The sequence below is a fragment of the Varroa destructor genome, unplaced genomic scaffold (assembly GCF_002443255.2).
Source record: "Varroa destructor unplaced genomic scaffold, Vdes_3.0 BEIS01000007.1, whole genome shotgun sequence".
In the NCBI taxonomy this organism is placed as follows: domain Eukaryota; kingdom Metazoa; phylum Arthropoda; class Arachnida; order Mesostigmata; family Varroidae; genus Varroa; species Varroa destructor.
The window spans coordinates 37012143-37023062 of record NW_019211460.1 but is presented as its reverse complement, the minus strand read 5'-3'; the positions used below and the strand labels follow the sequence as shown (position 1 = coordinate 37023062).

General features: G+C 38.7%; 2 protein-coding genes across 33 annotated transcripts in view; one reads left to right on the top strand and one right to left on the bottom strand.

Annotated features, from left to right (window-relative positions):
• Nucleotides 1–10920, top strand: part of LOC111254937 (CD151 antigen-like) — a 64581-nt gene that overhangs the window by 35254 nt on the left and 18407 nt on the right. The gene's annotated exons all lie outside the window — the stretch shown is intronic.
• LOC111254939 (uncharacterized) lies at nucleotides 1129–10077 on the bottom strand. Of its 28 annotated transcripts, none has more exons than XR_015316354.1 (6): nucleotides 9631–10077; nucleotides 7577–7619; nucleotides 2534–6275; nucleotides 2215–2334; nucleotides 1812–2058; nucleotides 1129–1421 (listed from the first exon to the last, which is right to left on the bottom strand). XR_015316354.1 is itself a non-coding variant. In XM_086974015.1 (5 exons), the coding sequence occupies exons 2-5, from the start codon at nucleotides 2534–2536 to the stop codon at nucleotides 1342–1344; spliced, it is 420 nt and encodes a 139-aa protein (XP_086830141.1). In that variant the 5' UTR covers nucleotides 2537–2591; nucleotides 9631–9998; the 3' UTR covers nucleotides 1129–1341. The 28 variants fall into 28 exon arrangements, 12 of the variants coding, with proteins under 12 accessions (XP_086830141.1, XP_086830137.1, XP_086830133.1 ...); XR_015316349.1 differs by having other exon boundaries at nucleotides 1812–2350; nucleotides 2534–2591; nucleotides 3719–6275; XR_015316350.1 differs by having other exon boundaries at nucleotides 1812–2350; nucleotides 2534–2591; nucleotides 5374–6275.

The window sequence follows — 10920 nt, the reverse complement described above, 5'->3', positions numbered from 1 at the left end:
TCACCTTTAAAAGAATTTTGGCTTCTCGGACTCTCGCAGGTAGATCTTTCAGAAGCGCTAACGATAGTAAAAGTGGCTGAGGTTATTCCCTTGCGCAAGGTCTACAGTCTGAGGGAAGTGTAGCAGTTTTGTTACGTTATGTATTGATCTTTGTCTAATTTTTAGCACCAAATTCAAGGCTGTCTTGAAGTTTCACGAATACAGCGAGTAGGTGGCTGTGTCTGGCTGTGATATTGATCAATAAAGCCTCACAGGCCGTTATTCATGGTCAATCGCATGAAAGTTCTGCTGCTCATCTGAGATGATACCAACGACTTGTAAAAACTGCTTTACTCTTGTCGTTACCGGAAAGAATAGTAGTCTGTAGCGCACGCTCTTTTTTGCGATGCCAAACTACTCGAATATAGGTCACGATGAAAACATTATAGGTGAGGTGTTTTTTCTGGCCTTGATTCCACCCCGTACCTCATTTGAGTAAAAATCTAGACAGTGTCCACCGTAGGTTAGCCTTGATATATCTCTGTCCTCACTGATCGTCTGCTATCAATCCGCCGAACTCACGGGGAAGTATCGTTTATTTCAGGAACGTTTTAGTAATGTACTTCACTCATTATCGGGCACCACCATAGTTCACCCTATCTAATGTAGGCTAAATATCGGGCTTTCCCCTCAATATTGAATCGAGACGAGCTGATCAGCCACTTGCGGTCGATCGGAAAAGCCATTTGTGATGCTGTCACTCAACTTACTTATTGCTTGCTGGCGAGGTAATTGTGTCGTTGCAAAGTATAAACATTTCTGCATACAATCTTTAAGCGGCCTAGAGCAGGTCTTATTTTCGAGTATAAAAACAGGAGACAAGGGGCCCGCATTCGCTCCTTGCCAGTGGCAACATCCTTACAGTTGGTTGAAGCATACGCAAGATATAAGTGAAAGCATGTAGAATACATGCGTAGATAATTAATTTTTGTTGGTCGTTGAAGGGTGACTTCGAATATGAGCCGTTAGTTATTTCTATTATATACTAACGTAATTGTAGAAGCTGATATGCTACGATTCTGTGAAGGGACGTAGGATTTCTGTTTGTGAAGAGCCTATTATAATTACAGGAAAAGAAGAACACCTAACTCCTGCTGAAGGTTAATTTTATTCTGCCTTATTCCAGTATTGTAAGCGTATTTCTTATATTTACTTCACATCCACCATTTGATGGGTAGACTAAAAAATAAGCTCACATACTACGTGAGCATACACATTGCCGTGACGTAGGGTAATAACTTGTGTACATAAGTCGCTGAAGTATCTTAGAGACCTAGTCACAGTCAGCTTCGAAAAATGGCGTTATATAAGTGTTATGTAGCTCGTAGCTTGTACAATTACGGCGCCGTGGCGAGTCCGACCGTTACGATGTATACGTAGATCTAGATAAAACAGAAATCATTGCACATGTTACAACGCGCCGGAAGTGACGAAACTCGTACACGTTAATGATTCGTATCCAGGAGATAAAGAGAAAGTGAAGAACATAGAATACTGAATCGTGGCTTTCAAAGTACAAGGCGATTACCAAACTTCATATTGATATAGGCCTTCCGCAGTTTCAAACGACCACCGACTGTATACAAAATAAAAGCCAGATAAACCCAAATAAATGTTTAGGGTGTAATGTTAGTTTAAATGCATAATTTTTATTTAACAATATATTTATACTTGAATTGATCACCGTTTAGTACATCGATCATGATTTCTAAATGCTAACGAATACTGACAAGGCTTTTTGACCTCGTCCTAGTTACGCTTTGGCTAGATACCTGCGTCCAGATATTGATTGCATGTTCCATGGCCTGGATTGGCTGATTCGTCGATGATTGTGTATGCTATGGAAAGTTCCGGTTCAGATCGCTCAATAGTCTTGTGAGCAGCAGCTAGATAGAAGGTACGCCTGTTTCGAACACGCTGCTTGTAAGGACACGCTTTGTAGAATACGATCATGCAGGCTGTCAGGTCAATAGCTATCAATAGACGATCACCAACACATGAAAAGTCACTCAAATAGATCTGTTCGTTCATTTAATAAAGATTGTTGATCCATTGATCTTGTTGCCGAGACGAGTACCAATATAGCCGGTAAGTAGGAATTTGTTAAGTGGTAAATAGTAGATCGTTTATGGCCTACGATATCTGAGCGAGTTGCAAGCTTGCTAACAGTTTTACCTGGTTTTGGCCTATACGCGCAAGCATCGAGTTGCTGTTTCTTCATATGGCGAGAAGGCCGTAAACTGTTCCGATGAAGGCGACTGCTTCGATGATGGAATAGTTGTAACTTCACGATTGCTGCGCTTTGAAAAAGCTAAAAATATATATATATACACAGGCTCTGAACAGCTACTGAACACAGCAGCTGAACATGACAAAATTTCATTGTCGCGACGAGTATACTTTACGCAAGAGTATATGAAATATTCGTAGATTATCTGACGGTGGTAAATCGTGCTAATACCCGCTCATGATGTTACTTCGCTATTCGACTTACCATGACGAGGTGGTCAGCTCGACGCCATCTTGTTTGCTCTGTTCAGGTCAAGCTGATTCTACAGGATGGCATGACAAAATTGAGAATCTTTTTTAGCTTCTCTTTCGAAGGCTATATTTAAACAAAAAACGGTTACAATAGTGAAGTGTTTCACATAGTTTAAAAGTGTCGTTCTAAATTGTTCTGTGTATTCAATGTAACCGTTATTTATTGCAGTTGAAGTTTAAATTAAACCACAAATTAACCTGCTTTCTTCGACCTGCTTTAGAAGTAGTTGCGCGTCAAGCGATATTAGTAGGTATAAACCCACTGAAGTGTTGCTTGTTTAAGCTGCACACGAGACAAAATTCTAGCGGAATTAAATCTAAGGTTGATAACTGTCCTAAGAATTGAGGGGCTCGAAACAATCGGATAGCTTGACAGGTGGAAAAATAACATAGAACAATTCAAAATGGCCAATTGGCAGTTCATGTTTCGCCTTGTACGACGATCATTAGCCTCTGTATCAAAGACCACATGTATAAAAGATGGCTGTTTGAGCTATTATCAGGGACTTTCCAGCCCTTCAAATCTAGACCATATTAAAAATTGTTTGTAAGTCGCTTTCATATATTTTTCAAGCCTCATGAACCACAGATTTCAGCCAAAGAAAGGAAGTTTCTAATCTTGATCGTGTTTGCCCAAGACGGACAGATTAAATCACGGCTGATCTCCGCTCGAACTTTGAAAACGACGCACTGTTGTTCGCTATGACGGTCTGCTGTTTTGTTTTAAAAAGAACTGACCCATGTCTGGTACCAGGGGTAGCTAATGAATGGATGGAAATCGTCGAAATCTCACGTGACGCAGTACTCTTTAGATATAATTGTAATGAACTGTTATCTCCTACATATAAATTATAACAATTCTAGATCTACCTATTACGTGACGTGTTTCTCATTTGTTATACTAAACAATTTGACTTGTATATAAAAAGCTCTCATTTTAAATATAAAGCATTTGCGCCCACGTACGTGAAATGAATAGTTGATATTTCTATGAATTTTCGAAGAACTCTGCCTTGGGCGGAGAAAACCAGTTGCTTTTTTCATAGCTCTTTTTACTAAAACATAATGCGAATAGTTTTTTTTTTTCAACATGCACGATATCTCTAAGAGAGAAAGAAAAACAGTATTTTATAAATACCGCTTTAGAACATCTTCCGTTAAGAGATGACAGTGTCCAGTATTTCAGCATTCTTCGATATACCGGGCTTATTTTCTATTATATGATACAAGATCACATTTATGATGGTTGTCTACCTCGCTGAATTTTCATCTTGCAGAGAGAGAGAGAATATGCAATGCAATTACGCGTCGATATATACACCGAACAGTGTATGCACGTACATGCAAACGAAGACTTTGTTGTGGCGGAGCAGCATCGATAAAAGATAGATAAAAAAAAAAAAAAGCCAAGCTCATCAGCCTGGCTGAAGTGCGGAAAAGCCAAAGACGAATATGGAAAAGAAACGGGATAAACTGCAACATTAAGCTCGCGAATTTCGTAAACGTTATATTGCATTCATTAGACGCTAAGCTAGTATCACTGTGGCTTAAAATTGTCGGGCATAGCAACTCGCGATTGCTTCACGAAGTACGCTCTTTGAGGATGTTCTTCGTATCAGCATTAGCAGTCGAAACGCGGAGCCGAACAGCAGTGGCCGATGCAGCAATCCCTGTAGTGGTCCTTAATTGTAGGCGGAACGTAAAGGAGAACGTACGTAGGAGAGTCACAGCTAATACAAGATAGAAAGAAAGATGGGGAGGACAAATGTAGCCGCTATCTCGCTAGCGCTACTGTTGCTGTTTAGGCCATGCTATCAGACAGAATCGACGTGCATGTATACACGCATGCGTTACACTGTACCCGTAAGTGTGCTGGCTTGCTTACGCAAAAACCGTGAGACCGAAAGTCCCAGACGCGTGGGATAAAAATAACATTTTGCGTTTGCGAGAAGATTAGAGAAAAGTTGTGCAACGATAATACGGAGCTTATAGACAAGACAGCTATAACAATAACTGTAGCTAAGGCAAGTATGAGATTACAGGACTGAAGAGAAAGTAATACATAGTATCTTATATATATATATATATACACGTTTCTGAACAATCGCCATTTGCGACGCTTTATGCCCCTGTGCTTTTTAAAAACCAACATAAAATGCGTTTAGCATTCATCATGCCATTTTTTTCATTTTAGCCTTCGCATAGACAGTTCTTTATCGGGAGACGCTTGAACGTTACGCTCGTGTCTAGTCCCTTGAATGCGATCCGGCATTAGTATCTCAGTGTAAAGAACTTGGGTAAGCTCCTGTGTCCATTTGCCCTTGGACATGTTCATTTAGGCATATGAGCTCGTAGTTATGCAAGTGCTGATTGAGTGAGACTTGAGTCAGCAATGTGTGACCCATTTGACGTTTTTTATATCTGACAAGGCTTTAAGAATCACTTGTTTACGTTGGAAAATTTTACTATATTGATGATAGTACAATAGTGACACACCAAATTTATTAAGTAGTATGCAGCACAAAAATAATTTTGTCTTGAGGTACGAGCCCTTCCTAACCTATAAAAGATTTTGTCAACAGTACGCTTCAGCTCGAGCAGTTACTATCTCCAATATGAACTTCTTATAAGGATATGATATGCGCAGGATCAGGTATCTATATTGTTGATATCTCGTTGACAGTAAACAAGATATATATATATATATGTATATATATTATCGTGCAATATTTTTTAATAATAACTGTTCAGTATAAGCATCAGCTTCCGCTCGAATATACTTAGCACTTCCACCTTTCCTTCTGCCCGAAACTTTGACATCTATTCCTTTGTCGGGTCCTTGTTTGGTGTAGTACACGGACATTGTCTCATTACGCATAACAATATTTGGCTTAGACTTAGTTTGTAAGGAAATCATTTTTTGTTTTTTTTTTTCACATTTGTATTGACGTGATGATTGCATTGCATTATGAGGGCTTAAAAACACATGCTTCGGTAAATCTCACACTGAAGTGCCAAGGAGCGCAATATTTACTTTGTACACAGATGCGTTTATCCGCAAAGAGCATAACTGGATGGAAATTCGTCCAAGGGAAGATGCAGGCAAACGTGGTAGAAAACATGGTTTTGTCATTATATATATATATATATACATACATGAAGATCAGCTACTACTCATTCTTTTTGCATCCAGTTATAGATCAATCTTCTTCGGTTATCAAATCGACATAGCCGCAAGCGATTGTGAAAGAAATAAAATTAAGTACTAGAACAGCTCGATGGGAAATACGAAAACAGACAAAAATAGCGCGAACTTTAAAATCAATCGACGCTGCCCAAAAGTGTATCTGTAATAATGAAAAAATTTTATGCAGATGAGACTACCATCCTACCGGTAGCTCACGAAACCTCAGCTAAGCATCATATATTTTAAAATAGAAACAGATAATCTCTAAGGTCGTTAAAATCACAAGGCTCGTCCAATATAGTTTGCATCTCTACTCCCTCAAAAATATAGCGGCAGGTCCTCTCCGATTCTTCTCTGACGAGAATATGTTGTTGATGCAAGCATTAAGCGTAGGAACGATTGCTCGCTTCTTCACCGTCCATCTATGGTTAGAAACAAATTTGCCACATGTGGTCGGCTTTTGACTGTGGCGTCCGGTGAATAGGGCATCATCGCACCGTACTTTTTCCTGTAAGGCGATGCCATCAACAAAAAAGTTCATCTGCGTATTCTATCAGCTTCTGTGCGACATCTTGAATAGGCACAATTTTTAACGAAAGGCCGTACGTTTTCTAGCAAAATGGTGTGCTGCCATCTATTGGCCAGTTAGTGAAGCGTCGGCTGTCTAAAGATCTGAGCATGTTTAAAAGCAGGCACATGTCGTCATTGAGCATCCCAGACTTGGATTGGCTGCGTTACTAGGTACTATTGAACAAGAGACATATTGAAGTTTCGACATGAGAACGTCGACGCGCGCTGGATATTATGTTATGGAGAAAATGTTTACCCAAACGCTAACACGAGAGAAATTCAGCCAATTGTGAACAGGAATTGTATTGAATAAACGGGATAGTCACGATTGCAATTTTTAGCTGAAAGACGTTAAATAAACATGTTATGTAGATACCTATTTTAACTTAGCTTTCAAAATAGGAAAGTTTCTAATATATAATTTACCTAGATTCCACTGATGATGTAACAAAGCGTTGCGAATAAGATGTTTGTAATAAAAAAAAATCTTTGTTAACAACCTTAATACAAGCCAATAGAAATGGCCCTTTTTGCAGCTTACGATCGTACTATCCGAAACTCAACTTTCTCATCTTCCCTTAACTATCATTCTATATATTGTGATCCTTTTATCTTAAAATGCACAAAAAAGCTTCATAATTGCTTAAGCAGCTCAGGTACACCTATAATAGACACGTGCCTATCATGCGCTACTTATTATAAAGCTCCTTCACAAAAATAAGTAGAATTCTGAATAACTGTTGTTTCTTTTGCTTACGCTTTTTTTAGTATGTTATATTGACATAAGAGTGAATAGCTACAAACAGACATTTATGTAAATTTTTAATGACAATTGGCCAAGATAAAAGAAAACAAGCGTCTCAATTTAAATACGATGCAGTGAGACTAGCCCTCTTTATTAATATTTGAAACTCCCGATTCAGAGAATTAAAAAAAGTACCGACAATCAAGACAGAGAATTACGCAAGAACTTAGAAGCAAGAAGTTACGATAGAACAAACTCGCAGTCTATTTTAATTAGGGAGAGGCAGGTAGCTCTATTTCAGTCCTCTCTTCCCGTCCCCTAACCTATAATCGACCTTAAATAGCCTCCACAAAGTAATTTAATCAGCGCCCTTTAAACAAAGCAATGTAATGGTTTATTAAAGGCCTGCGAATTCGTTGCCAAGGCTAACAATGAACTTCGTCCTTAGTCCTGGTAGCGCAGATACTGGCAGCCAACGTAGATGAAATACAGACCGGGCGGATTGAATAGGATCCACATTGGGAGTTATCAACGACACTGCAATGTGACAGTATGACCAGTATAATTATTGCTATCCGCACCGATCTAACTGAGAAACATCTATACGTCACGTTCGAAAACCTCAGATTAAAAATAGAGCCAATCAGTCATCATGATTTCCGTCGACGCTGCTGAAACTATGACACTGTGCAATTTATTATGGGAACTACTGAAGTAAATACTATTTATCTTTGCTACACGCCCGCACGCGCGGCCATCTTGAATTTTCTTTGCCGACTATCCGATGCGCGCGCAACATTCAACGAGTTCTATAGATGGCATAGTACAACCACTGAATAAATGAACGATCATCATTTTTAATGTGCCGCGATCGCATTGATGGTTGCACTCGCCATTATACTGAAAGAAACGATGTAAATCGACTGACTGGTTTCCCGGAACACCAAACAGCATAATAAAAAAATACGATTTTTCATCGTAGCCATCTTTTTGGAACTTTGCAAGTATATTGAATTCGTCGAGTGTTGTAATACTGTTGAAATTATCAACTGCAGCTGGAAAATGACGTTTGCCGACAGAGTCCGCATCACTCGTGAGGAAAATACAAGCCACGAATACGTACAATGTTTGACTATATACAAAATGTCCCTAAGGCATTTTAAAAACATCAATTCAACTGTATTCATACATAGTGTTGCATTATAACCGAACCCGGCATGTTATGCAATAGTACATTCTAGGGTTTGCCCTCCGTTCTAAACATACACAAATGGAAGACACGCAATAAGGTCAAATAATTAAGCGATAAGTGCAGATATTCAAATAATTTGCTCCTTTTTTTATACCTTCCGCTTATTAATTTAGTAATAATTTGAATCGTTGCAGATATTTGTATCTTTAAATCTCGTATCTGAGGCATGTGACGAGTCGTTATTATCCATTTACTGGTTGGATTATTGACCTGGTTGCTAAAATGACTAAAAAACAAGGGAAAAATAAAGAGGGTACAATGATAAAATATCGTCAATGCAATTGGGACATAAGCAATCTTCCAAACCTCGATGAAGTGCCACGAGTGATTGAAGGGGTCGATTGCTCTTATTGTGCAGGTACATATACTACATAAATATATCTGAGAGCTACTAAATCTAGTAGTTGTAGTAACGTTTGTGATTTTTACCGCACAAAAATCTACTTTGTTGCACATTGCAGCCTTCGAGCGTACAGGACACAAGTTACGTTATACTGTAGTAGCCTGAAACGTTAGCATAAGCATCGTGTCCTGCTGTTCCCTTTGAATATACTACACCCGCTTATTTGAGACTCGAACGAAATATCATGATTCCTTATATATTTATGTGCACTTACAATAACCCTATTTATTCGCACAGGTCATCTAGCATTATATACATTAGATTTGACCACATGTGATAAACAAAAAAAAAGGGTACATTCCATTCTATAATTGCGATCACGCATTAATTGACTGCTTATGTTGTGCCTGTATATATTTAATGTGTCTTCGAGAATAGATATAAACAGATATAATCTTCTACCGCACTTTAGCCACTAGGGAGGTTTGTTATAGGGTCCGTGTTATCTCAATCAAATGTATACAGATTTTTCATCGTTACTCTCTTTACTGTTCCAGACAACTTCAATGACACCATCGCAATAAAATTGAAATAATTCTAAAGACGTTTCGTCTTGCAAACTTCTAATTTTTGTTCTGGGTTTGTGGGGGTCGATATGTGGCATGAAGTGCGGTTTTTGAAAAACGTTTTCAGCTCGACATCTTTATTCGCAGTAATTACTATATATGTAAGATGGCGTACCTTCGCATCGGCTTGACTAAGGAATGATTGATTTGAAAAGTGCTGGTGCAAGTTTTGTTATATAGATGAACGTTATCGCCGCAGACTGGTTGCTAGTGAAGCACGTTTGAGAAAAATAGATATTTCTAACAATTACTATCATTAACCGCAATGCGTTCTTCTTTTTCTGTGTTTCTATCCGGCTATTGTTGGGTGGAAATAGCTTACCTTACCTCAAAAGAGCTTCCAAATTGAACGCACGTATGTATCTTTGCCATTGTTCCACAAAATCGTTTGAGTCGATGAGGAGGTAGAGAAAAAACGACGATCTGTTGCAGCAGCACAAGTTCCTTGAATAGTTTGGCGTTATGTCCGTTCTGGAGCACTGTAAATCTATAACTTTCCCAACGGACTGACTTCCCTGCAAACCGGTAAAATCTAGCGAGACGACATAATGAGTTGATGTTACTAGTGCTTTACGCGCATAAAAGTCCATCTAAAGAGCGATTGCTTTAGGCAATCGCCAACATTTTGCCTATGACATCATCGCGTTTGTCAGATTTATGAGTGCGGAGCGACTTAGTAGGCCCTGCCAACCGATCAAAAGTGGTCAAGGTTTTAGCTTGATCGATACATAAATAGCGAATTGTTCAAGGTGCTATGACAATGCTACTACTACCCTGTCTCTGAGGCAGCTTACTGTGTGGAGATAATAGCCTAAATTGAAGCTCTTCGAGTTCAGCAGAGATTTATGGGCCTAGCTCAATTTCTGACTATCTGTTCATTATGACACAAGATATTCGATCTTCATTTTATGCGAGACAATGGGTCACAACGAGTTGACCTTTATGTAATAATGTATTCTTCTGCCTAGATTTTTCACCTCAGGTCACCCTGCTGTTATATATATCACAGAGTAAAAGTATATAAAATCAAGTTGTTTTACATTATGCAAGGAGCAAAACTGTTATAGTGGTCTAAGTTCTTCTTAAAGTTACGTTCCATTCGTACTGCTCAGTGGTAATCTATAGAAAGGTATTGGATGCACGAACCCATGCGCAACTGCCGGTATTATTAAATCACTTGCATTATTCGAATAAGATCGACACAAGAATATCCAACAACTCTGCGTAGGTCCTTAAAGGGGTTTTATTATGCCACCCCTTTAGGACAGTAAAAACTCTCGTTGCTCTTCGCTTGTTCATTTTCCTCAAAGTCCAATTGAAGTCTCGTTAAAGTGGCTACATATATTTGACTCATTGAAGCTTGTACAACGAAACAAAATTACTACGTATGTACTATCTTCTTTCCTAGTGCTTTCCACTAACTCATTAAAAGCGAGCGCTGTTGCATGTATGTTTTATATAGATCCATATAAAACTATACTATATATATATAATCTACATGTGCGGCGTCACCACCAGTGACGGATCAATGTCCTATTCCACTTGCGTTAAACTTTGCGTTACAATCTAGACAGTGTTAGAGCTCGTTCGTCAAATAAGAATAATAGTTATATATAT

Bases quoted from the DNA above. Each gene is read 5' to 3' on its own strand.
- LOC111254939 (XM_086974015.1), bottom strand. The intron at 2,013-2,214 runs GTAAAACTGTTA...GTCTATTGATAG, and splicing joins CGCGTATAGGCCAAAACCAG to CTATTGACCTGACAGCCTGC. The intron at 1,422-1,811 runs GTATCTAGCCAA...TGTTTTATCTAG, and splicing joins CAATCAATATCTGGACGCAG to ATCTACGTATACATCGTAAC.